Source organism: Pseudophryne corroboree, chromosome 7, assembly GCF_028390025.1.
Source record: "Pseudophryne corroboree isolate aPseCor3 chromosome 7, aPseCor3.hap2, whole genome shotgun sequence".
Classification (NCBI taxonomy): domain Eukaryota; kingdom Metazoa; phylum Chordata; class Amphibia; order Anura; family Myobatrachidae; genus Pseudophryne; species Pseudophryne corroboree.
The window spans coordinates 103,919,454-103,946,602 of record NC_086450.1 but is presented as its reverse complement, the minus strand read 5'-3'; the positions used below and the strand labels follow the sequence as shown (position 1 = coordinate 103,946,602).

General features: G+C 48.7%; 1 protein-coding gene across 1 annotated transcript in view; it reads left to right on the top strand.

The window, feature by feature from the left end:
- The first annotated feature begins 1,323 nt into the window (after window positions 1–1,323).
- SSB (small RNA binding exonuclease protection factor La) overlaps window positions 1,324–27,149 on the top strand; it is a 53,360-nt gene continuing 27,534 nt past the window's right edge. The window contains exons 1-2 of the mRNA XM_063933506.1: window positions 1,324–1,454; window positions 12,334–12,407. Of these exons, the coding sequence (XP_063789576.1) occupies window positions 12,342–12,407 (66 nt within the window). The 5' untranslated portion in view covers window positions 1,324–1,454; window positions 12,334–12,341. The remainder of the gene's footprint in view (window positions 1,455–12,333; window positions 12,408–27,149) is intronic.

Below are 27,149 nucleotides of genomic sequence, written 5' to 3'. Positions count from 1 at the left end.
CTTAATGTTAACCCAGTAGCTGCTGTTTATAATGATTTTTGCGCCTAATTATGTGCCCCCCCCCCCTCTCTTTTTACCCTCTTCTACCGTGTATCTGCAGGGGAGAGACTGGGGAGCTTCCTCTCAGCGGTGCTGTGGAGAAAAAAAATGGCGCTGGTGAGTGCTGATGAAGAAGCCCCGCCCCCTCGATGGCGGGCTTCTGTCCCGCTTAAATATACATTTTCTTAGCGGGGGCTCATACATATATACAGTGCCCAACTGTATATATGTTAAACTTTTGCCAAAGAGGTCCCAATTGCTGCCCAGGGCGCCCCCCCCCCTGCGCCCTGCACCCTTACAGTGACCGGAGTATGTGAGGTGTGTGTGGGAGCAATGGCGCACAGCTGCAGTGCTGTGCGCTACTTCAGTGAAGAACGGAGTCTTCTGCCGCCGATTTCGAAGTCTTCTTGCTTCTCATGCTCACCCGGCTTCTGTCTTCCGGCTCTGCGAGGGGGACGGCGGAGCGGCTCTGGGATCGGACGACGAGGGTGAGATCCTGTGTACGATCCCTCTGGAGCTAATGGTGTCCAGTAGCCTAAGAAGCTGGACCTATCTTCAGAGAGTAGGGCTGCTTCTCTCCCCTCAGTCCCACGATGCAGGGAGTCTGTTGCCAGCAGAGCTCCCTGAAAATAAAAAACCTAACAAAATACTTTCTTACAGCAAGCTCAGGGGAGCTCACTGAACAGCACCCAGCTCGTCCAGGCACAGATTCAAACTGAGGTCTGGAGGAGGGACATAGAGGGAGGGGCCAGAGCACACCAGAATCTAAATTCTTTCTTAAAGTGCCCATGTCTCCTGCGGAGCCCGTCTATTCCCCATGGTCCTTACGGAGTCCCCAGCATCCACTAGGACGTTAGAGAAAATCTCATTAAACAGAATAGGTGCCTCTAGCAGGAAACATGGCCCAAATCACACAGCACTCTACTATGAGGACACAAGAACCAAATACAACACTACACATGACTCCTTAACTCATAAACATTTATTTTCAACTGTTCTAACTTCTAACGCGAGACCAACATCTCAGCATTCGGGCTCTGCAGCCTGTGACCCGCCTGACACTGCAGCCTGCTCCTTCCCCTCTGCTGCTCTACTACCCCGACTACTCCTGGTGCACACCGCACTACACGGCGCTGCAGCCCACCCGTAGCCGCCCAGAGACAAACGCCGACCATAATCATTCCGAGCCCACTGCCTAGCCTGCCCTGGAAGGAAACCGGAAGTAGCGGCTCAGCAGCAGGTGACCTCCAGGGCTCAGAGGACCGCGCATGTGCCGGCCACGGCGTGCCGGGAGGGGGCGGTGCTGAGCCGGTCCTTCCTTTAAATTAGCGCGTCATTCAGTCGCCACGACCGGCCTGCTACTGCGTGTGTGCTACGTTCATTATTATCCGGGAGGCAAGCAGCAGCGTGCTCAGGTGAGGGGGAGCCGTGTGCCGGCGGCATGCTGGATGCGGGGGGCCCGGGGTGAAGCAGCGGTGTCATAGTCCCGGTTGGCCCGCGGCGGATAGGCCCGGAAGCGTGTCTGTAAGATACACATGAGGCCTGCTATCATCCTCGCACACTGGTTGGTACCCAGCCCGGAGATCTTCCAGGCGGGCACCGGTCAGCCCTGTATGTGCACTCCGTGAGCCTGCGAGAATTACACATAGGACTCTGCCCATTCACGGCCACGTGGGATTTCTGGACAGCTATGTCTGATTCTGTCCCAGCTTCAGTCTTGCTACACCTTCTCCGTATACATCTCTCCCAGCTACAGCTTAGTCCTCCTACCCCTTCCCCCATATGCACCTCTCCCAGCTACAGGCGTCCTGCCCCATCCCCATATGCACCTCTCCCAGCTACAGGCCTACTGCCCCTTCCCCATATGCACCTCTCCCAGCTACAGGCCTCCTACCCCTTCCCCCATATGCACCTCTCCCAGCTACAGGCCTCCTACCCCTTCCCCCATATGCACCTCTCCCAGCTACAGTCCTCCTACCCCTTCCCCCATATGCACCTCTCCCAGCTACAGTCCTCCTACCCCTTCCCCCATATGCATCTCTCCCAGCTACAGTCCTCCTACCCCTTCCCCCATATGCACCTCTCCCAGCTACAGTCCTCCTACCCCTTCCCCCATATGCACCTCTTCCAGCTACAGTCCTCCTACCCCTTCCCCATGTGCACCTCTCCCAGCTACAGTCCTCCTACCCCTTCCCCATGTACACCTCTCCCAGCTACAGTCGTCCTACCCCTTCCCCCATATGCACCTCTCCCAGCTACAGTCCTCCTACCCCTTCCCCCATATGCACCTCTCCCAGCTACAGTCCTCCTACCCCTTCCCCCATATGCACCTCTCCCAGCTACAGTCCCCCTACCCCATCCCCCATATGCACCTCTCCCAGCTACAGGCGTCCTGCCTCTTCCCCATATGCACCTCTCCCAGCTACAGTCCTCCTTACCCCTTCCCCATATTCTCCTCTTCCAGCTACAGTCCTCCTACCCCTTCCCCATATGCACTTCTCCCAGCTACAGTCTTCCTACCCCTTCCCCATATGCACCTCTCCCAGCTACAGTCCTCCTACCCCTTCCCCATATGCACCTCTTCCAGCTACAGTCCTCCTACCCCTTCCCCATATGCACTTCTCCCAGCTACAGTCCTCCTACCCCTTCCCCATATGCACCTCTCCCAGCTACAGTCCTCCTACCCCTTCCCCATATGCACCTCTCCCAGCTACAGTCCTCCTACCCCTTCCCCCATATGCACCTCTCCCAGCTACAGTCCTCCTACCCCTTCCCCCATATGCACCTCTCCCAGCTACAGTCCTCCTACCCCTTCCCCCATATGCACCTCTCCCAGCTACAGTCCTCCTACCCCTTCCCCCATATGCACCTCTCCCAGCTACAGTCCTCCTACCCCTTCCCCCATATGCACCTCTCCCAGCTACAGTCCTCCTACCCCTTCCCCCATATGCACCTCTCCCAGCTACAGTCCTCCTACCCCTTCCCCCATATGCACCTCTCCCAGCTACAGTCCTCCTACCCCTTCCCCCATATGCACCTCTCCCAGCTACAGTCCTCCTACCCCTTCCCCCATATGCACCTCTCCCAGCTACAGTCCTCCTACCCCTTCCCCCATATGCACCTCTCCCAGCTACAGTCCTCCTACCCCTTCCCCCATATGCACCTCTCCCAGCTACAGTCCTCCTACCCCTTCCCCCATATGCACCTCTCCCAGCTACAGTCCTCCTACCCCTTCCCCCATATGCACCTCTCCCAGCTACAGTCCTCCTACCCCTTCCCCCATATGCACCTCTCCCAGCTACAGTCCTCCTACCCCTTCCCCCATATGCACCTCTCCCAGCTACAGTCCTCCTACCCCTTCCCCCATATGCACCTCTCCCAGCTACAGTCCTCCTACCCCTTCCCCCATATGCACCTCTCCCAGCTACAGTCCTCCTACCCCTTCCCCCATATGCACCTCTCCCAGCTACAGTCCTCCTACCCCTTCCCTCATATGCACCTCTCCCAGCTACAGTCCTCCTACCCCTTCCCCCATATGCACCTCTCCCAGCTACAGTCCTCCTACCCCTTCCCCCATATGCACCTCTCCCAGCTACAGTCCTCCTACCCCTTCCCCCATATGCACCTCTCCCAGCTACAGTCCTCCTACCCCTTCCCCCATATGCACCTCTCCCAGCTACAGTCCTCCTACCCCTTCCCCCATATGCACCTCTCCCAGCTACAGTCCTCCTACCCCTTCCCCCATATGCACCTCTCCCAGCTACAGTCCTCCTACCCCTTCCCCCATATGCACCTCTCCCAGCTACAGTCCTCCTACCCCTTCCCCCATATGCACCTCTCCCAGCTACAGTCCTCCTACCCCTTCCCCCATATGCACCTCTCCCAGCTACAGTCCTCCTACCCCTTCCCCCATATGCACCTCTCCCAGCTACAGTCCTCCTACCCCTTCCCCCATATGCACCTCTCCCAGCTACAGTCCTCCTACCCCTTCCCCCATATGCACCTCTCCCAGCTACAGTCCTCCTACCCCTTCCCCCATATGCACCTCTCCCAGCTACAGTCCTCCTACCCCTTCCCCCATGGGCACCTCTCCCAGCCTCTCTCTGTCCTACCCCTTCCCCATGGGCACCTCTCCCAGCCTCTCTCTGTCCTCCTACCCCTTCCCCATGGGCACCTCTCCCAGCCTCTCTCTGTCCTCCTACCCCTTCCCCATGGGCACCTCTCCCAGCCTCTCTGTCCTCCTACCCCTTCCCCATGGGCACCTCTCCCAGCCTCTCTCTGTCCTCCTACCCCTTCCCCATGGGCACCTCTCCCAGCCTCTCTCTGTCCTCCTACCCCTTCCCCATGGGCACCTCTCCCAGCCTCTCTCTGTCCTCCTACCCCTTCCCCATGGGCACCTCTCCCAGCCTCTCTCTGTCCTCCTACCCCTTCCCCATGGGCACCTCTCCCAGCCTCTCTCTGTCCTCCTACCCCTTCCCCATGGGCACCTCTCCCAGCCTGTATCTGGACTCCAGGTCGACACCTGCAGTAGTTTGACATGGATAAAAGGTCGACATGAGTTTTTCACTTTATTTTTTTAACATTTTTTTTTTAAGTTTTTCATACTTTACGATCCACGTGGACTACAATTGGGCACAGTAACCTGCCCGAAGCATGGGGAGCGAAGTGACACTGTGCACTAATTGGGGTTCCCGGTCACACTACGAAGAAAACACCAAAAAAAACAATAAAAAACCCATGTCGACCTTGTTTATGTTGCCCTTTTGTCCATGTCGACCTATTTCAGGTGTTGACCTGGAGTCCCATACCCCACCCAGCTACAGCTCAGTCTTCCTACACATTCAATAATTTGTTACTGTCCTTTATTACCATTTGATTTAATGTTCTACATTAGAATTGTATTATGCTTATGCTTCCTGTTGCTCTAGCAAGAAAGGCTGGTGCTTTTCTCCTAGTTGTGGACTTGATCAAACTGTCTGTAGTTAGTGAAGGCACCTGTACAGATAGAGTGTAATAATGTGATGCATGCTGCTTCCATAACTGATGACCATGGCAGTCAATGGTTGTGACCTGCACACTCCAACTTTTATCATGAGACACAACAGGGGGAATTCAGTTGCTGGTGATGTGCTGCTAAGCGTCACTGCAATTCTTGCTTGTGCAATTATGCTAGCACCTACATCACAAGTTTTCCTGTGCACCTCTATGGAGTGTGAGGCAAAACTTGTGACAGATAGAAGCACTTAGTGCTGAATTAATACCCCATGCACCTAATGGTTTCTAGTTTCCATTCATAGGTATTGTCTAAAATACAGCGCTTATGTGCATCTGGCTATTTGTGATAGGAGTCTGCCGTATAATCCAAATTTCTCTAACGTCCTAGTGGATGCTGGGGACTCCGTCAGGACCATGGGGAATAGCGGGCTCCGCAGGAGACAGGGCACATCTAAAAAGCTTTTTAGGTCACATGGTGTGTACTGGCTCCTCCCCCCATGACCCTCCTCCAAGCCTCAGTTAGGTTTTTGTGCCCGTCCGAGAAGGGTGCAAACTGGATGGCTCTCTTAAGGAGCTGTTTAGTAAAGTTTTTTTTTTTAGGTTTCTAATCAGTGATTCCTGCTGGCGACAGGATCACTGCAACGAGGGACTTAGGGGAGAGACTTGCAACTCACCTGCGTGCAGGAGGATTGAAGTTTTAGGCTACTGGACACTGAGCTCCAGAGGGAGTCGGAACACAGGTCAGCCTGGGGTTCGTCCCGGAGCCGCGCCGCCGATCCCCCTTACAGACGCTGAAGAAAGACGGCGGAACGGAGGTCCGGAAACAGGCGGCAGAAGACTTCACAGTCTTCAGAGAGGTAGCGCACAGCACTGCAGCTGTGCGCCATTGTTGCTACACGGCTCACTGACACGGTCACGGAGGGTGCAGGGCGCTGCTGGGGGCGCCCTGGGCAGCAATATAAATACCTATTTGGCAAATAAATACATCACATATAGCCATTAAGGCTATATGTATGTATTTAACCCAGGCCAGTTTTCCTAATAACCGGGAGAAAAGCCCGCCGTGAAAGGGGCGGAGCTTATTCTCCTCAGCACTCAGCGCCATTTTCCTGACCAGCTCCGCTGGTGAGGAAGGCTCCCACTCTCCCCTGCACTACAGAAACAGGGTTAAAGAGAAGGGGGGCATAAATTGGCGATATAATTATATATTAAGAGCCCATATATAGAAACAACACCTTCTAGGGTTGTTATATACATTATGGCGCTTTTGGTGTGTGCTGGCAAACTCTCCCTCTGTCTCCCCAAAGGGCTAGTGGGTCCTGTCCTCTATCAGAGCATTCCCTGTATGTGTGTGCTGTAGGTCGGTACGTGTGTGTCGACATGTATGAGGAAAATGTTGGTGAGGAGACGGAGAAAATTGCCTGTAATGGTGATGTCACTCTCTAGGGAGTCGACACCAGAATGGATGGCTTACTTATGGAATTACGTGATAATGTCAACACGCTGCAAGCCGGTTGACGACATGAGACAGCCGGCGGACAAATTAGTATCGGTCCAGGCGTCTCAGACACCGTCAGGGGCTTGTAAAAACGCCCATTTACCTCAGTTGGTCGACAGACACTGACACGGACACTGACCCCAGTGTCGACGGTGAAGAAACAAACGTATTTTTCCTTTAGGGCCACAAGTTACATGTTAAGGGCAATGAAGGAGGTGTTACGTATTTCTGATACCACAAGTACCACAAATAAGGGTATTTTGTAGGGTGGGAATAAACTACTTGTAGTTTTGCCTGAATCAGATAAATTAAATGAAGTGTGTGATGATACGTGGGGTTCCTCCGACATGGGCGGTATACCCTTTTTCCCGCCAGTAGTAAGGGCGAGTTGGAAAACACACCTTAGGGTGGACAAGGCGCTCACACGCTTATAAAAAAACATGGCGTTACCGTTTCCAGATACGGCCGCCCTCAAGGAGCCAGCTGATAGGAAGCTGGAAAATATCATAACAGTATATACACATACTGGTGTTATACTACGACCAGCAATCGCCTCAGCCTGGATGTGCAGCGCTGAGGGGGCTTGGTCGGATTTCCTGACTGAAAATTTTGATACCCTTGACAGGGACAGGATTTTATTGTCTATAGAGCATTTTAAGGATGCATTTCTATATATGTGTGATGCGCAGAGGCATATTTGCATTCTGGCATCAAGAGTAAATGTGATGTACATATCTGCCAGACGAAGACACGACAGTGGTCAGGTGAGGCAGATTCCAGACGGCATATGGAAGTATTGCCGTATAAAGGGGCGGTCCATTGGACCTGGTGGCCATGGCAACAGCTGAAAAATCCACCTTTTGTTACCCCGAGTCACATATTGGCAGAAAAGGACACAGTCTTTTCAGTCTCAGTCCTTTCGTCCCCATACGGGCAGGCGGGCGAAGGCCAGTCATATCTGCCCAGGGGGAGAGGAAAGGGAAGAAGACTGCAGCAAGCAGCTCATTCCCAGGAACAGAAGCTCCTCACGGCTTCTGCCAAGTCCGCAGCATAACGCTGGGGCCGTACAAGCGGACTCAGGTGCGGTAGGGGGTCATCTCAAGAGTTTCAGCAACACTCGCAAGGGAACTCCGGGATCCTACATGTAATATCCCAGGTGTACATTGGAAATTCGAGACGTCTCCCCCTCACACAATTCACAGGCTGTATTCCCAGCAGGTGATAATCAAAGTACCCTTCTTACAACAAGGAAGGGGGTAGTATTCCACACTATATTGTGGTACTGAAGCCAACCGGCTCGGTGAGATCTGAAATATTTGAACACTTACATACAAGCGTTCAAATCAAGATGGAGTCACTCGGAGCAGTGATAGCGAACCAGGAAGAAGGGGACGATATGATGTCACTGGATATCAGGGACGTTTACCTACAGGTCCAAATTTGCCCTTCTCACCAAGGGTACTTCAGGTTCCTGGTACAGAACTGTCACTATCAGTTCAGACGCTGCCGTTTGGATTGTCCACGGCGCCCCGGGTCTTTACCAAGGTAATGGCCGGAATGAGGATTTTTCTTAAAAGAAACATGGACGCTTTCCTGATAAGGGCAAGGTCCAGAGAACAGTTGGAGGTCGGAGTAGCACTATCTTAAGTAGTTCTACGACAGCACGAGTGGATTCTAAATATTCCAAAATCGCAGCTTTTTCCGACGACACGTCTACTGTTCCTAGGGAAGATTCTGGACACAGTCCAGAAAAACGTGTTTCTCCCAGTGGAGAAAACCAGGGAGTTATCCGAGCTAATCGGGATCCTCCTAAAACCAGGAAAAGTGTCAGTGCATCATTGCACAAGAGTCCTGGTAAAAATGGTGGCTTATTACGAAGCAATTCCATTCGGCAGATTTCCCGCAAGAACTCTTCAGTGGGATCTGCTGGACAAATGGTCCGGATCGCATCCTCAGATGCATCAGCGGATAACCCTATATCCAAGGAAAAGGGTGTCTCTCCTGTGGTGATTACAGAGTGCTCATCTTCTAGAGGGCCGCAGATTCGGCATTCAGGATTGGATGCCGGTGACCACGGAGGCCAGCCTGAGAGGCTGGGGAACAGTCACACAGGGAAAAAATTTCCAGGGAAGTGTGATTTAAGTCTGGAGAATTCTCTCCGCATAAATAAGCTTAGAGCAAATTTATAATGCTCTAAACTTAGCTAGACCTCTGCTTCAAGGTCAGCCGGTATTGATCCAGTGGGATAACATCACGGCAGTCGCCCACGTAAACAGAAGGGCGGCACAAGAAGCAGGAGGGCAGTGAAAACTGCAAGGATTTTTCGCTAGGCGGAAAATCATGTGATAGCACTGTCAGCAGTGTTCTTTCCGGGAGTGGACGACTGGGAAGCAGACTTCCTCAGCAGGCATGACCTCCACCCGGGAGAGTGGAAACTTCATAGGGAAGTTTTTCAACATGATTGTGGACCGTTGGCAAAGACCAAAGGTGGACATGATGGCGTCCCGCCCGAACAAAAAACGGGACAGGTATTCCGCCAGGTCATGAGACCTTCAGGCGATAGCTGTGGATGTTCTGGTAACACCGTGGGTGTACCAGTCTGTGTATGTGTTCCCTCCTCTGTTTCTCATAACCAGGGTATTGAGAATTATAAGACATAGAGGAGTATGAACTATACTAGTGGCTCCGGATTGGCCAAGAGGGACTTGGTACCCGGAACTTCAAGAAATGCTCACAGAGGACTAAGGGCCTGGGGAGCTAAGAAGGGACTTGATTCAGCAAGTACCATGTCTATTCCAAGACTTACCGCGGCTGCGTTTGACGGCATGGCGGTTGAATGCCGGATCCTGAGGGGAAAAGGCATTCCATAAGAGGTCATACCTACCTTGGTCAAAGCCAGGAAGGAGGTGACCGCACAACGTCATCACCACATGTGGTGAAAATATGTTGCGTGGGTGAGGCCAGGAAGGCTCCACGACGGAAATTCAACTAGGTCGATTTCTACACTTCCTGAAAACAGGAGTGTTTTGGACCTCAAATTGGGGTTCATTAACATTTAAATTTCGGCCCTGTAGATTTTCTTCCAGAAAGAATTGACTTCAGTTCCTGAAGTCCAGATTGTAAAGGATGTATTGCATATACAGCTTTTTTGTGCCCCTAGGGGCACCGTGAGATCTCAACATAGTGTTGGGATTTCTTAAAATCATATTGGTTTGAACCGCTCAAATCTGTGGATTTGAAATATCTCACATGGAAAGTGACCATGCTGTTGACAAATATCTCACATGGGAAGTGACCATGTTGTTAGCCCTGGCCTCGGCCAGGCGATTGTCAGAATGGGCGGCTTTGTCTTACAAAAGCCCATATTAAAATTTTCCATTTGAACAGGACAGAACTGGGACTCGTCTCCAGTTTCTTCATAAAGGGGTGTCAGCGTTTTCACCTGAAACAACCTCTTGTGGTGCCTGCGGCTACTAGGGACTTGGAGGACTCCAAGTTACTAGACGTGGTCAGGGCCCTAAAAAATATATATATATATATATATATATATATATATATATATATATATATATATATATATATATATATATATATATATAGTTAGGACGGCTGGAGTCAGAAAGTCTGACTTGCTGTTTATACTGTATACACCCAACAAGCTGGGTGCTCATGCTTCTAAGCAGTCTATTGCACGCTGGATTTGTAGTACAATTCAGCTTGCACATTCTGTGGCAGGCCTGCCACAGACGAAATATGTAGATGCCCATTCCACAAGGAAGGTGGGCTCATCCTGGGCGGCTGCCCGAGGAGTCTCGGCATTACAACTTTGCCGAGCAGCTACGTAGTCAGGGGAGAACACGTTTGTAAAATTTTACAAATTTTGATACTCTGGCTAAGGAGGACCTGGAGTTCTCTCATTCGGTGCTGCAGAGTCATCCGCACTCTCCCGCCCGTTTGGGAGCTTTGGTATAATCCCCATGGTCCTGACGGAGTCCCCAGCATCCACTAGGACGTTAGAGAAAATAAGAATTTACTTACCGATAATTCTATTTCTCGTAGTCCGTAGTGGATGCTGGGCGCCCATCCCAAGTGCGGATTGTCTGCAATGCTTGTACATAGTTATTGTTACAAAAATCGGGTTATTACTATTGTTGTGAGCCATCTTTTCGGAGGCTACTTCGTTTTGTTATCATACTGTTAACTGGGTTCAGATCACAAGTTGTACGGTGTGATTGGTGTGGCTGGTATGAGTCTTACCCGGGATTCAAGATTCTTCCTTATTGTGTACGCTCGTCCGGGCACAGTACCTAACTGAGGCTTGGAGGAGGGTCATGGGGGGAGGAGCCAGTACACACCATGTGACCTAAAAAGCTTTTTAGATGTGCCCTGTCTCCTGCGGAGCCCGCTATTCCCCATGGTCCTGACGGAGTCCCCAGCATCCACTACGGACTACGAGAAATAGAATTATCGGTAAGTAAATTCTTATTTTTCTGCAGTTTCCTAAGAATACTGACTTGTATCTCAAATTCTCTGGGTGCACTCTTTTCCCAAGACCAATAAAGATTTTTAATAGACCTTAATGTGTATTGTGCTCATAATAAGAAACCACCTCTAACCATACTTTATTTAGTAAGAGATACTGCAGCTCTCCATTCACAAGACAGTATGGCTACAACATAGCTAGATATCCTGCTTAAAATTAGCAACATTTGTATCGAGACAGCAATCTGGGACCAGGTGCAACATTTAAAAGTAACTATTATCTCTAGCAGGATTGAAGCACAGAATATCTGCACTGGGAATCCTTGCCCTTATCAAAAACAACAGAAGGCTCACATATAATTAGGAGCAAATTTTGTTCATAATAATACAATAAGGTTGTTATAGATTTATGAAGAATTTTATCAATCAGGGATTATCACAATAATAATCAAGAATACACAAATAGATATATATATATCCCACTTTTTTTCTTCTTAGGAATATAACATTGGAATACCAAGCTATATAAAACATCAATAAATGACAGGCGGCACACGGCTCTGATTTTAATCTTCTTTATTATTTGACACTAGGACAAATAAATTCTCTTTTTCTTTATTTGTCCATTTTTCTGATTCACGTCTATCATTCTAAATTGTTTTTATATTTCACTTTCACAGCCCAATTTAGGGTCATAATACCTCATATGGGACCTCAATAAAGTTCATTCATTCCATATGGGTATTGGTAGGCAATATAAATCAAGTGTTAATATAGATATATAAATAAAAAAAAGTATAGAAACACAGATTTAATGTCAAAAATCTTTATTGGTCTTGGGAAAAGAGTGCACCCAGAGAAACTGATCCCCTTTTCCTTACCTTGTTCGTATGTATTCTAGGATCAGTGGGTAGCACCAGTCTGAAACTATGTATCTGTAGTTTATAAATTATTGAAGAGACTATATCCCTGTGACCACTATTTATTATCAGATTATTCTGGTGCGGGACTTTTTTTTTTTTTTGTATCTCAAATTGGCAGAAAGGGTAGGTGACCGATGCACTTTCAGTGTAAAGTGTACTGATGTGGCTTATGTTGAGGACTATAGAGGTTATTCTGCATGAGAGAACTGCTGTTCTGGTCATCACACTGATTCATCCTCTTGTTATAACTTCCTGGGTAAGGCTCACTGGATTACTGAAGTCCTGCTTGTAACTGCTGTATGAGGATGGCCTGTTCTTTGTCTCTGCACAGGATAAATTGGTAGGACTACTAATCTGTACATGGCACACATTATCTAAAACTATATTTATCTTTAGACTTTGACATGGCTGAAAATGGGGACAAGGACCAAGTGCAAGATTTGGATACGAAGATCTGCCAGCAAATCGAGGTGATCCTATTTGTGTTTTTTGTGTTTTTCTCCTCCCATATTTGAATAATGTACTCATAAATAGGGCTTGCAATTCTGCAGTTGTAGACCACATTGAGTCAGTTTGTTATCTTTGGCCATTAGCAATTTCACTGATTATTTCTCTAACGTCCTAGTGGATGCTGGGGACTCCGTAAGGACCATGGGGAATAGCGGGCTCCACAGGAGACTGGGCACTCTAAAGAAAGATTTAATACTATCTGGTGTGCACTGGCTCCTCCCTCTATGCCCCTCCTCCAGACCTCAGTTAGAATCTGTGCCCGGCCGAGCTGGGTGCTCCTAGTGGGCTCTCCTGAGCTTGCTAGATAAGAAAGTATTTTGTTAGGTTTTTTGTTATCAGAGAGCTTCTGCTGGCAACAGACTCTCTGCTACGAAGGACTGAGGGGAGAGAAGCAAACCTACTCACGGCAGCTAGGTAACGCTTCTTAGGCTACTGGACACCATTAGCTCCAGAGGGATCGAACACAGGTACCTAACCTTGATCGTCCGTTCCCGGAGCCGCGCCGCCGTCCCCCTCGCAGAGCCAGAAGAACAGAAGCAGCAGAAGCATGAAGACATCGAAATCGGCGGCTGAAGACTCCTGTCTTCACTTAAGGTAGCGCACAGCACTGCAGCTGTGCGCCATTGCTCCCACAGCACACCGCACACTCCGGTCACTGTAGGGTGCAGGGGGGGGGCGCCCTGCGCAGCAATTAAAAACCTTTTTTGGCAAAAGGAGACATATATACAGTCTGGGACTGTATATATGCAAGAGCCCCCGCCATTTTTTATACATTTAAGCGGGACAGAAGCCCGCCGCTGAGGGGGCGGGGCCTTCTTCCTCAGCACACCAGCGCCATTTTCTCTTCACAGCTCCGCTGGAAAGACGCTCCCCAGGCTCTCCCCTGCAGTATCAGGTGCATTAGAGGGTAAAAAAAGAGAGGGGGGGCGGCACATAAATTTAGGTGCAGTATATATACATATATTAACAGCAGCTACAGGGTAAACGCTAAGGTACTGTGTGATCCCTGGGTTATATAGCGCTGGGGTGTGTGCTGGCATACTCTCTCTCTGTCTCCCCAAAAGCCTTTTGTGGGGTCCTGTCCTCAGTCAGAGCATTCCCTGTGTGTGTGCTGTGTCGGTACGCCTGTGTCGACATGTTTGATGAGGAAGGATACGTGGAGGCAGAACAAGTGCAGCTAAGTGTAGTGTCGCCGCCGACGGTGCCGACACCTGATTGGATGGATATGTGGAAGGTGTTAAATGATAATGTAAACTCCTTGCATAACAGGTTGGATAATACTGTAACCGGGGGACAGGCAGGGTCTCAACCCATGCCTGCTCCTGCAGCGCAGAGGCCCTCAGGGTCCCAAAAGCGCACACTATCCCAGGTAGTTGACACAGATGTCGACACTGAGTCTAACTCCAGTGTCGATAACGATGAGGCAAAGTTGCAGCCTAAAATGAGTAAAGCCATCCGCTACATGATTGTAGCTATGAAGGATGTATTACACATTTCTGAGGAAAATCCTGTCCCTGACAAGAGGATTTATATGTATGGGGAGAAAAAGCATGAAGTGACTTTTCCCCCTTCCCATGAATTAAATGAATTATGTGAAAAAGCGTGGGATTCCCCTGACAGGAAGGTGATAGTTTCCAAGAGATTACTCATGGCGTATCCTTTCCCGCCAACGGACAGGTTACGCTGGGAATCCTCCCCTAGGGTAGACAAGGCATTGACACGCTTGTCTAAAAGGGTGGCCCTGCCGTCTCCGGATACGGCCGCCGTAAAGGATCCTGCTGATAGAAAGCAGGAAGCTATCCTGAAGTCAGTTTATACACATTCTGGCACACTGCTGAGGCCAGCAATTGCTTCGGCCTGGATGTTTAGTGCAGTAGCTGCATGGACGGATTCTCTGTCTGAGGAGTTGGATACCCTGGACAGGGACACTGTTCTACTGACCCTGGCACATATCAAGGACGCGGTCCTATATATGCGGGATTCCCGGAGGGACATTTGCCTGCTGGGCTCTAGAGTTAACGCTATGTCCATTTCTGCCAGAAGGGTCCTGTGGACTCTGCAATGGACAGGGGATACCGACTCTAAAAACCACATGGAGGTTTTACCTTATAAGGGTGAGGAATTGTTTGGGGACGGTCTCTCGGACCTCGTTTCCACAGCTACTGCTGGGAAGTCAAATTTCTTGCCTTATGTCCCTCCACAACCTAAGAAAGCACCGTATTACCAAATGCAGTCCTTTAGTTCTCAGAGGAGCAAGAAGGTCAGAGGCAGGGGTAGAAGAAAAAAGCTGCACCACGCAGCTAGTTCCCAGGAACAAAAGTCTTCCCCCGCTTCCACTAAGTCCACCGCATAACGCTGGGGCTCCACAGGCGGAGCCAGGAGCGGTGGGCGCGCGTCTCCGACATTTCAGCCACCAGTGGGTTCGCTCACAGGTGGATCCTTGGGCTATACAAATTGTGTCTCAGGGATACAAGCTGGAATTCGAGGTGATGCCCCCTCAGTTTCCTGAAATCGGCCTTACCAGCTTCTCCCATGGAAAGGGAGATAGTGGTGGAGGCAATTCAGAAACTTGTTCTCCAGAAAGTGGTGGTAGAGGTCCCCCCCCCTTCAACGGGGAAGGGGCTACTATTCCACTATGTTTGTGGTACCGAAACCGGACGGTTCGGTCAGACCCATTTTAAATTTAAAATCCCTGAACTTTTATCTGAAGAAATTCAAGTTGAAAATGGAATCGCTCAGAGCGGTCATTGCAAGCCTGTAGGAAGGGGATTTTATGGTGTTGCTGGACATCAAGGATGCTTATTTGCATGTCCCCATTTATCCGCCTCATCAGGAGTACCTCAGGTTTGTGGTACGAGACTGTCATTACCAATTCCAGACCTTGCAGTTCGGCCTGTCCACGGCACCGAGAGTGTTTACCAAAGTGATGGAGATAATGGTGCTCCTTCGGAAGCAAGGGGTTACAATTATCCCATACTTGGACGATCTCCTCATAAAGGCGAGGTCCAGGGAGCAGTTGCTGATCAGTGTAGCACACTCTCAGGAAGTTTTGCGTCAGCACGGCTGGATTCTGAACATTCCAAAGTCGCAGCTGATTCCTGCGACGCGTCTGCCCTTCCTGGGCATGATTCTGGACACAGACCAGAAGAAGGTGTTTCTCCCGGAGGAGAAGGCTCAGGAGCTCGTGACTCTGGTCAGAGACCTCCTAAAGCCAAAACAGGTGTCAGTGCATCACTGCACACGAGTCCTGGGAAAGATGGTGGCGTCTTACGAAGCCATTCCCTTCGGCAGGTTCCATGCGAGGATCTTTCAGTGGGACCTGCTGGATAAGTGGTCGGGATCGCATCTTCAGATGCATCGGATGATCACCCTGTCCCCCAGGGCCAGGGTGTCTCTTCTGTGGTGGCTACAATGTGCTCACCTCCTCGAGGGCCGCAGATTCGGCATACAGGACTGGGTCCTGGTGACCACGGATGCAAGCCTCCGAGGGTGGGGAGCAGTCATTCAAGGAAGAAACTTCCAAGGGTTGTGGTCAAGTCAAGAGACTTGTCTGCACATCAATATCCTGGAGCTAAGGGCCATATACAACGCCCTGAGTCAAGCGGAGCCTCTGCTTCGAAACCAACCAGTGCTGATTCAGTCAGACAACATCACGGCAGTGGCCCATGTAAACCGCCAGGGCGGCACAAGAAGCAGGGTGGCAATGGCAGAAGCCACCAGGATTCTTCGGTGGGCAGAGAATCACGTACTAGCACTGTCAGCAGTGTTCATTCCGGGAGTGGACAACTGGGAAGCAGACTTCCTCAGCAGACACGACCTCCACCCGGGAGAGTGGGGACTTCATCAGGAAGTCTTCACGCAGATTGCAAATCGATGGGAACTGCCACAGGTGGACATGATGGCGTCCCGTCTCAACAAAAAGCTAAAAAGATATTGCGCCAGGTCAAGGGACCCTCAGGCGATGGCTGTGGACGCACTAGTAACACCGTGGGTGTTCCAGTCGGTCTGTGTTTCCTCCTCCTTCCCCTCATACCAAAGGTGCTGAGAATTGTAAGAAGAAGAAGAGTGAGAACAATACTCATTGTTCCGGATTGGCCAAGAAGAACTTGGTACCCGGAATTGCAAGAAATGATCACAGAGGACCCGTGGTCTCTGCCTCTCAGACAGGACCTGTTACAACAAGGGCCCTGTCTGTTCAAAGACTTACCGCGGCTGCGTTTGACGGCATGGCGGTTGAACACCGGATCCTAGCAGAAAAGGGCATTCCGGAAGCAGTTATTCCTACGCTGATAAAGGCTAGGAAGGATGTGACAGCAAAACATTATCACCGTTTATGGCGAAAATATGTTGCTTGGTGTGAGGCCAGGAAGGCCCCTACAGAGGAATTCCAACTGGGTCGATTCCTGCACTTCCTACAGTCGGGGGTGACTTTGGGCCTGAAATTAGGGTCCATAAAGGTCCAGATTTCGGCCCTATCCATTTTCGTTAAAAAAGAACTGGCTTCACTGCCTGAGGTTCAGACGTTTGTTAAGGGAGTGCTGCATATTTAGCCACCTTTTGTGCCACCAGTGGCACCTTGGGATCTTAACGTGGTGTTGAGTTTCCTGAAATCCCACTGGTTTGAGCCACTTAAAACGGTGGAACTAAAGTATCTCACGTGGAAAGTGGTCATGCTGTTGGCCCTAGCCTCAGCTAGGCGTGTGTCAGAATTGGCGGCTTTGTCATGTAAAAGCCCCTATCTGGTTTTCCATATGGACAGGGCAGAATTGCGAACTCGTCCGCAGTTTCTGCCAAAGGTGGTGTCGGCGTTTCATCTGAACCAACCTATTGTGGTGCCTGCGGCTACTCGTGACTTGGAGGATTCCAAGTTGCTTGATGTAGTCGGGGCTTTGAAGATCTATGTTGCTAGGACGGCTGGAGTCAGGAAGACTGACTCGCTGTTTATTCTGTATGCATCCAACAAGCTGGGTGCTCCTGCTTCAAAGCAAACCATTGCTCGCTGGATCTGTAACACGATTCAGCAGGCTCATTCTGCGGCTGGATTGCCGCATCCAAAATCAGTAAAGGCCCATTCCACAAGGAAGGTGGGCTCTTCTTGGGCGGCTGCCCAAGGGGTCTCGGCATTACAGCTTTGCCGAGCTGCTACTTGGTCGGAGACAAACACCTTTGCAAAGTTCTACAAGTTTGATACCCTGGCTGAGGAGGACCTGGTGTTTGCCCATTCGGTGCTGCAGAGTCATCCGCACTCTCCCGCCCGTTTGGGAGCTTTGGTATAATCCCCATGGTCCTTACGGAGTCCCCAGCATCCACTAGAACGTTAGAGAAAAGAAGAATTGACTCACCGGTAATTCTATTTCTCGTAGTCCGTAGTGGATGCTGGGCGCCCGTCCCTAGTGCGGACTTTCTGCAATACGTGTATATAGTTATTGCTTGATAAAGGGTTATGTTGGCATTCATTGGTTGATGCTCTGTTGTTTGTTCATACTGTTAACTGGGTAAGTTTATCACAAGTTATACGGTGTGGCTGGTATGAGTCTTACCCTGGATTCCAAAATCCTTTCCTTGTAATGTCAGCTCTTCCGGGCACAGTTTCCTTAACTGAGGTCTGGAGGAGGGGCATAGAGGGAGGAGCCAGTGCACACCAGATAGTATTAAATCTTTCTTTAGTTGTGCCCAGTCTCCTGCGGAGCCCGCTATTCCCCATGGTCCTTACGGAGTCCCCAGCATCCACTACGGACTACGAGAAATAGAATTACCGGTGAGTAAATTCTTATTTTTACACCATTTCTCTGACGTCCTAGTGGATGCTGGGAACTCCGTAAGGACCATGGGAAATAGACGGGCTCCGCAGGAGACTGGGCACTCTAAAGAAAAGATTAGGTACTATCTGGTGTGCACTGGCTCCTCCCTCTATGCCCCTCCTCCAGACCTCAGTTAGAATCTGTGCCCGGCCAGAGCTGGGTGCTCCTAGTGGGCTATCCTGAGCTTACTAGTAAAGAAAGTATTTATTAGGTTTTTTATTTTCAGTGAGCTTCTGCTGGCAACAGACTCACTGCTACGTGGGACTAAGGGGAGAGAAGCAAACCTACCTGCTTGCAGCTAGCTTGTGCTTCTTAGGCTACTGGACACCATTAGCTCCAGAGGGTTCGAACACAGGCACCTGTCCTCGATCGTCCGTTCCCGGAGCCGCGCCGACGTCCCCCTCGCAGAGCCAGAAGAACAGAAGCTTGAAGACGACGAAATCGGCGGCAGAAGACTCCTGTCTTCATTTAAGGTAGCGCACAGCACCGCAGCTGTGCGCCATTGCTCCCAGCACACTTACACACTCCGGTCACTGTAGGGTGCTGGGGGGGGGGGGCGCCCTGGGCAGCAATTGAAGTACCTTTTGGCAATAAAAATACATATACAGTCTGGCACTGTATATATGTAAAAACCCCTGCCATTTTTTTACACAGAAAGCGGGACAGAAGCCCGCCACTGAGGGGGCGGGGCCTTCTTCCTCAGCACACCAGCGCCATTTTCTCTTCACAGCTCCGCTGGAAGCAGCTCCCCAGGCTCTCCCCTGCAGTATCCAGGTACAAGAAGGGTAAAAAAAATAGAGGGGGGGCACATAAATTTAGGCGCAACTAAAACATATAAGGCAGCTATTGGGTAATCACTTATTATAAGTGAAAATCCCTGTGTTATATAGCGCTGTGGTGTGTGCTGGCATACTCTCTCTGTCTCCCCAAAGGACTTTGTGGGGTCCTGTCCTCAGTCTGAGCATTCCCTGTGTGTGTGCGGTGTGTCGGTACGGCTGTGTCGACATTTTTGATGAGGAGGGTTACGTGGAGGCGGAGCAAGGGCAGATAAGTGTGGTGTCGCACCTGATTGGATGGATATGTGGAAGGTCTTAAACGACTATGTAAGCTCCTTACATAAAAGGTTTGACGCTGCAGCCTTGGGACAGCCGGGGTCTCAGCCCGCGCCTGCCCAGGCGACTCGGAAACCGTCAGGGGCTCATAAACGCCCTCTATCTCAGATGGTTGACACAGATGTCGACACGGAGTCCGACTCAAGTGTCGACGATGATGAGGCACATTTACAGTCTAAAATGACCAAGGCCATCCGATACATGATTATTGCAATGAAAGATGTATTACACATTTCTGAGATTAACCCTGTTAATACCAAGAGGGTTTATAGGTTTGGGGAGAAAAAGCAGCCAGTGACTTTTCCCCCATCTGATGAATTAAATGATTTGTGTGAAGAAGCGTGGAGTTCCCCTGATAAGAAACTAGTGATTTCTAAGAGGTTACTGATGGCGTACCCTTTCCCGCCAACGGACAGGTTACGTTGGGAAACATCCTCTAGGGTGGACAAGGCGCTGACACGCTTATCTAAAAAGGTGGCCCTGCCGTCTCAGGATACGGCCGCCCTAAAGGAGCCTGCGGATAGAAAGCAGGAAGCTATCCTGAAGTCAGTGTATACACACTCTGGTACTTTACTGAGACCTGCTATTGCTTCAGCCTGGATGTGTAGTGCTGTAGCAGCATGGACAGATACTCTGTCAGACGACATAGATTCCCTCGACAGGGATACTGTTTTGCTAACCCTGGGCCATATAAAAGACGTCGTCTTATATATGCGGGATGCTCAGAGGGACATTTGCCTGCTGGGCTCTAGAATTAATGCTATGTCCATTTCTGCCAGGAGGGTCTTATGGACTCTGCAATGGACAGGAGATGCTGATTCTAAAAAACACATGGAGGTTTTGCCTTATAAGGGTGAGGAATTGTTTGGGGACGGTCTATCTGACCTCGTGTCCACAACGACAGCTGGAAAGTCGACTTTCTTGCCTCAGGTTTCCTCACAGCCTGAGAAAGCGCCGTATTATCAAATGCAGTCCTTTCGTTCTCAGAAAGGCAAGAGGGTCAGGGGCGCATCCTTTCTGGCCAGAGGCAGGGGTAGAGGTAAGAAGCTGCACCATGCAGCCAGTTCCCAGGAACAAAAGTCCTCCCCTGCTTCCACTAAGTCCACCGCATGACGTTGGGGCTCCACAGGCAGAGCCAGGTGCGGTGGGGGCGCGTCTCCGAAACTTCAGCAACCAGTGCGTTCGCTCACAGGTGGATTCCTGGGCTGTACAAATTGTATCTCAGGGATACAAGCTGGAATTCGAAGCGACCAGGAATTAGCATCTCTGGTCAGGGACCTCCTGAAACCAAAACAGGTATCTGTGCATCACTGCACGCGAGTCCTGGGAAAGATGGTGGCTTCATACGAAGCCATTCCCTTCGGCAGGTTCCATGCAAGGATCTTTCAGTGGGATCTGTTGGACAAGTGGTCCGGATCGCATCTTCCGATGCATCGGCTGATCACCCTGTCCCCAAGGGCCAGGGTGTCTCTTCTGTGGTGGCTGCAGAGTGCTCACCTTCTCGAGGGCCGCAGGTTCGGCATACAGGACTGGGTCCTGGTGACCACGGATGCAAGCCTCCGAGGATGGGGGGCAGTCACTCAGGGAAGAAACTTCCAAGGGCTGTGGTCAAGTCTGGAGACTTCTCTACACATAAATATACTGGAACTAAGGGCCATTTACAACACCCTGAGTCGAGCAGAGCCCCTGCTTCGAAACCGGCCAGTGCTGATTCAGTCGGACAACATCACGGCGGTCGCCCATGTAAACCGCCAGGGCGGCACGAGAAGCAGGATGGCAATGGCGGAAGCCACAAAGATTCTTCGGTGGGCGGAGAATCACGTGCAAGCACGGTCAGCAGTGTTCATTCCGGGAGTGGACAACTGGGAAGCAGACTTCCTCAGCAGACATGACCTCCACCCGGGAGAGTGGGGACTTCATCAAGAAGTCTTCACACAGATTGCAAAGCGATGGGAACTGCCACAGGTGGACATGATGGCGTCCCGCCTCAACAAAAAGCTAAAAAGATATTGCGCCAGGTCAAGGGACCCTCAGGCGATGGCTGTGGACGCCCTAGTGACACCGTGGGTGTACCAGTCGGTATATGTGTTTCCTCCTCTTCCTCTCATACCCAAGGTACTGAGAATAGTAAGAGAGAGGAATAAGAACAATACTCATTGTTCCGGATTGGCCAAGAAGGACTTGGTACCCGGAACTGCAAGAAATGCGCACTGAGGACCCATGGCCTCTGCCTCTCAGACAGGACCTGCTGCAACAAGGGCCCTGTCTGTTCCAAGACTTACCGCGGCTGCGTTTGACGGCATGGCGGTTGAACGCCGGATCCTAGCGGAAAAAGGCATTCCGGATGAAGTTATTCCTACGCTGATAAAGGCTAGGAAGGACGTGACTGCAAAGCATTATCACCGTATATGGCGAAAATATGTTGCTTGGTGTGAGGCCAGGACGGCCCCCTACAGAGGAATTCCAGCTGGCTCGATTCCTGCACTTCCTACAGTCAGGGGTGACTATGGGCCTAAAATTGGGGTCCATAAAGGTCCAGATTTCGGCCCTATCCATTTTCTTTCAAAAAGAACTGGCTTCACTGCCTGAGGTTCAGACGTTTGTTAAGGGAGTGCTGCATATTCAGCCCCCTTTTGTGGCACCCTGGGATCTTAACGTTGTGTTGGATTTCCTGAAATCCCACTGGTTTGAGCCACTTAAGACCGTGGAACTAAAGTATCTCACGTGGAAAGTGGTCATGCTGTTGGCCTTAGCATCGGCTAGGCGTGTGTCGGAATTGGCGGCTTTGTCATGTAAAAGCCCATATCTGATCTTCGATATGGACAGGGCAGAATTGAGGACTCGTCCCCAATTTCTCCCAAAGGTGGTATCATCGTTTCATTTGAACCAACCTATTGTGGTGCCTGCGGCTACTCGAGACTTGGAGGACTCCAAGTTGCTGGACGTAGTCAGGGCTTTGAAAATATGTTTCCAGAACGGCTGGAGTCAGGAAGACTGACTCGCTGTTTATCCTGCATGCACCCAACAAGCTGGGTGCTCAGGCTTCAAAGCAAACTATTGCTCGCTGGATCTGTAGCACGATTCAGCTGGCTCATTCTGCGGCTGGATTGCCGCATCCAAAATCAGTAAAAGCCCATTCCACAAGGAAGGTGGGCTCTTCTTGGGCGGCTGCCCGAGGGGTCTCGGCTTTACAGCTTTGCTGAGCGGCTACTTGGTCGGGTTCAAACACCTTTGCAAAGTTCTACAAGTTTGATACCCTGGCTGAGGAGGACCTTGTGTTTGCTCATTCGGTGCTGCAGAGTCATCCGCACTCTCCCGCCCGTTTGGGAGCTTTGGTATAATCCCCATGGTCCTTACGGAGTTCCCAGCATCCACTAGGACGTCAGAGAAAATAAGAATTTACTCACCAGTAATTCTATTTCTCGTAGTCCGTAGTGGATGCTGGGCGCCCGTCCCAAGTGCGGACTTTCTGCAATACGTGTATATAGTTATTGCTTAAATAAGGGTTATTGTTATGAGCCATCCGTTGAGTGAGGCTCCGTTGTTGTTCATACTGTTAACTGGGTAAGGTTATCACAAGTTGTACGGTGTGGCTGGTATGAGTCTTACCCTGGATTCCAAAAATCCTTTCCTTGTAATGTCAGCTCTTCCGGGCACAGTTTCCCTAACTGAGGTCTGGAGGAGGGGCATAGAGGGAGGAGCCAGTGCACACCAGATAGTACCTAATCTTTTCTTTAGAGTGCCCAGTCTCCTGCGGAGCCCGTCTATTCCCCATGGTCCAGTCTTCACTAAGGTAGCGCACAGCACTGCAGCTGTGCGCCATTGCTCCCACACTACACCCACATACTCCGGTCACTATAAGGGTGCAGGGGGGGGGGGCGCCCTGGGCAGCAATTAGACCTCTTTGGCAAAAGTTTGCATATATACAGTTGGGCACTGAATATATGTATGAGCCCCCGCCAAAAATTGTACATGAAAGCGGGACAGAAGCCCACCGTCGATGGGGCGGGGCTTCTTCCTCAGCACTCACCAGCGCCATGTTTTTTCTCCACAGCACCGCTGAGAGGAAGCTCCCCAGCCTCTCCCCTGCAGTTACATAGAGGAGGGTAAAAAGAGAGGGGGGGGGCACATAATTAGGCGCAAAAATCAATATAAACAGCAGCTACTGGGTTAACATTAAGTTACTGTGTTATTCCTGGGTTAATAGCGCTGGGGTGTGTGCTGGCATACTCTCTGTCTGTCTCTCCAAAGGGCCTTATAGGGGAATTGTCTTCAGATGAGCATTCCCTGAATATGTGGTGTCGGTACGTGTGTGTCGACATGTCTGAGGTAAAAGGCTCCCCTAAGGAGGAGATGGAGCAAATATGTGTGTGAGGGTGTCTCCGTCGACAACGCCGACACCTGTTTGGGTATGTGTAATTAAGTGCTAAGGTGAATTTATTGCACAAAAGATTAGAGAACAGACAGGGAATCTACTTATGTCTGTCCCTATGTCGCAGAGACCTTCAGAGTCTCTCAATGATCACTATCCAAAATAATGGACACTGATATCAACACGGAGTCTGACTCCAGTGTCGACTACGATAATGCAAAGTTACAGCCAAAATGGCAGAAAAGTATTCAATATATGATTATTGTAATAAAGATGATTTGCATATCACTGATGACTCATCTGTCCCTGACACAAGGGTACACATGTTTAAGGGGAAGAAAGCTGAGGTAAATTTCCCTCCTCTCATGATGAAAAAGAGCGGGAATCTCCAGACAAGAGACTGCAGTTTCCCACAAAGAATTATCAGGGAGTATCCTTTCCCCATTAGTGCCAGGATACGATAGGAATCTTCCCCTAGGGTGTCACATTTGCCCAAAAGGTAGCCCTGACTTAACAGCTATCCTCAGGGATCCTGCAGATAGCGTGCACATTCTGGTACACTACTCAGACCGGCAATTGTGTCGGCACGGTTTTATAGCGCTGAGGCAGCGTGGACAGGTACCTTATCAGCAGGGATTGAGACCCTAGTATGTATATCTATCTATCTATCTATCTATCTATCTATCTATCTATCTATCTATCTATCTATCTATCTATCTATCTATCTATCTATCTATCTATCTATCTATCTATCTATCTATCTATCTATCTATCTATCTATCTATCTATCTATCTATCTATCTATCTATCTATCTATCTATCTATCTATCTATCTATCTATCTATCTATCTATCTATCTATCTATCTATCTATCTATCTATCTATCTATCTATCTATCTATCTATCTATCTATCTATCTATCTATCTATCTATCTATCTATCTATCTATCTATCTATCTATCTATCTATCTATCTATCTATCTATCTATCTATCTATCTATCTATCTATCTATCTATCTATCTATCTATCTATCTATCTATCTATCTATCTATCTATCTATCTATCTATCTATCTATCTATCTATCTATCTATCTATCTATCTATCTATCTATCTATCTATCTATCTATCTATCTATCTATCTATCTATCTATCTATCTATCTATCTATCTATCTATCTATCTATCTATCTATCTATCTATCTATCTATCTATCTATCTATCTATCTATCTATCTATCTATCTATCTATCTATCTATCTATCTATCTATCTATCTATCTATCTATCTATCTATCTATCTATCTATCTATCTATCTATCTATCTATCTATCTATCTATCTATCTATCTATCTATCTATCTATCTATCTATCTATCTATCTATCTATCTATCTATCTATCTATCTATCTATCTATCTATCTATCTATCTATCTATCTATCTATCTATCTATCTATCTATCTATCTATCTATCTATCTATCTATCTATCTATCTATCTATCTATCTATCTATCTATCTATCTATCTATCTATCTATCTATCTATCTATCTATCTATCTATCTATCTATCTATCTATCTATCTATCTATCTATCTATCTATCTATCTATCTATCTATCTATCTATCTATCTATCTATCTATCTATCTATCTATCTATCTATCTATCTATCTATCTATCTATCTATCTATCTATCTATCTATCTATCTATCTATCTATCTATCTATCTATCTATCTATCTATCTATCTATCTATCTATCTATCTATCTATCTATCTATCTATCTATCTATCTATCTATCTATCTATCTATCTATCTATCTATCTATCTATCTATCTATCTATCTATCTATCTATCTATCTATCTATCTATCTATCTATCTATCTATCTATCTATCTATCTATCTATCTATCTATCTATCTATCTATCTATCTATCTATCTATCTATCTATCTATCTATCTATCTATCTATCTATCTATCTATCTATCTATCTATCTATCTATCTATCTATCTATCTATCTATCTATCTATCTATCTATCTATCTATCTATCTATCTATCTATCTATCTATCTATCTATCTATCTATCTATCTATCTATCTATCTATCTATCTATCTATCTATCTATCTATCTATCTATCTATCTATCTATCTATCTATCTATCTATCTATCTATCTATCTATCTATCTATCTATCTATCTATCTATCTATCTATCTATCTATCTATCTATCTATCTATCTATCTATCTATCTATCTATCTATCTATCTATCTATCTATCTATCTATCTATCTATCTATCTATCTATCTATCTATCTATCTATCTATCTATCTATCTATCTATCTATCTATCTATCTATCTATCTATCTATCTATCTATCTATCTATCTATCTATCTATCTATCTATCTATCTATCTATCTATCTATCTATCTATCTATCTATCTATCTATCTATCTATCTATCTATCTATCTATCTATCTATCTATCTATCTCATGCCCAAAGAGACTAGAGTCAAAGCTATGTCGATTTCTGGTTGACGTGTCCTGTAGAATATGCAATGGACAGATGATGCCGACTTAAGAGGCATATGGAAGGCTGAGGATTGTGTGGAGAAGGGTTCTCGGACCTGGTCTCCACAGCTATAGCTGGTAATTCTGATCTTTTGCCTTATATTCCTGCACAGCCTAGGAAAGCACAACATTATCAAATGCAGCCTTTCGAACAAAGAAACAAAGTCCGAGGTGCGTCCTTTCTTGCCAGGGGCAGAGGAAAGAAGCTGCACAACACAGCTAGTTCCTAGGAACAGAAGTCCTCCCCGGCCTCGACAAAATCCACCGCATGTCGCTGGGGCTCCACAGGTGGAGCTAGGCCCGGTGGTGGCACGCCTTCGTAAGTTCAGCCACAAGTGGGTTCACTCCCTGCTAGATCCCTGGGTAATAGATATTGTCTCAGGGATACAAGCTGGACTTTGAGGAGATGCCCCTTCACCGACGGCCCTGCCGGCTTCCCCCCACGAGAGGGAAACGGTGTTAACTGCAATTCACAAATTGTATCTTCAACAGGTGGTGGTCAAGGTTCCCCTCCTTCAACAAGGAGGGGGTTATTAGTCGACCATGTTGTAGTCCCGAAACCGGACGGTTCGGTCAGACCCATATTGAATTTAAAATCCCTGAACATATACCTGAAAAGGTTCCAGTTCAAGATGGAATCGCTAAGAGCTGTCATTGCAAGCCTGAAAGGGGGAGATTTTATGGTGACTCTGGACATAAAGGATGCATACCTTCATGTCCCCATTTATCCACCTCATCAGGCGTACCTCAGAATTGCGGTACGGGATTGTCATTACCAATTTCAGACGTTGCCGTTTGGTCTCTCCACGGCCCCGAGAATATTCACCAAGGTAATGGCGGAAATGATGGTG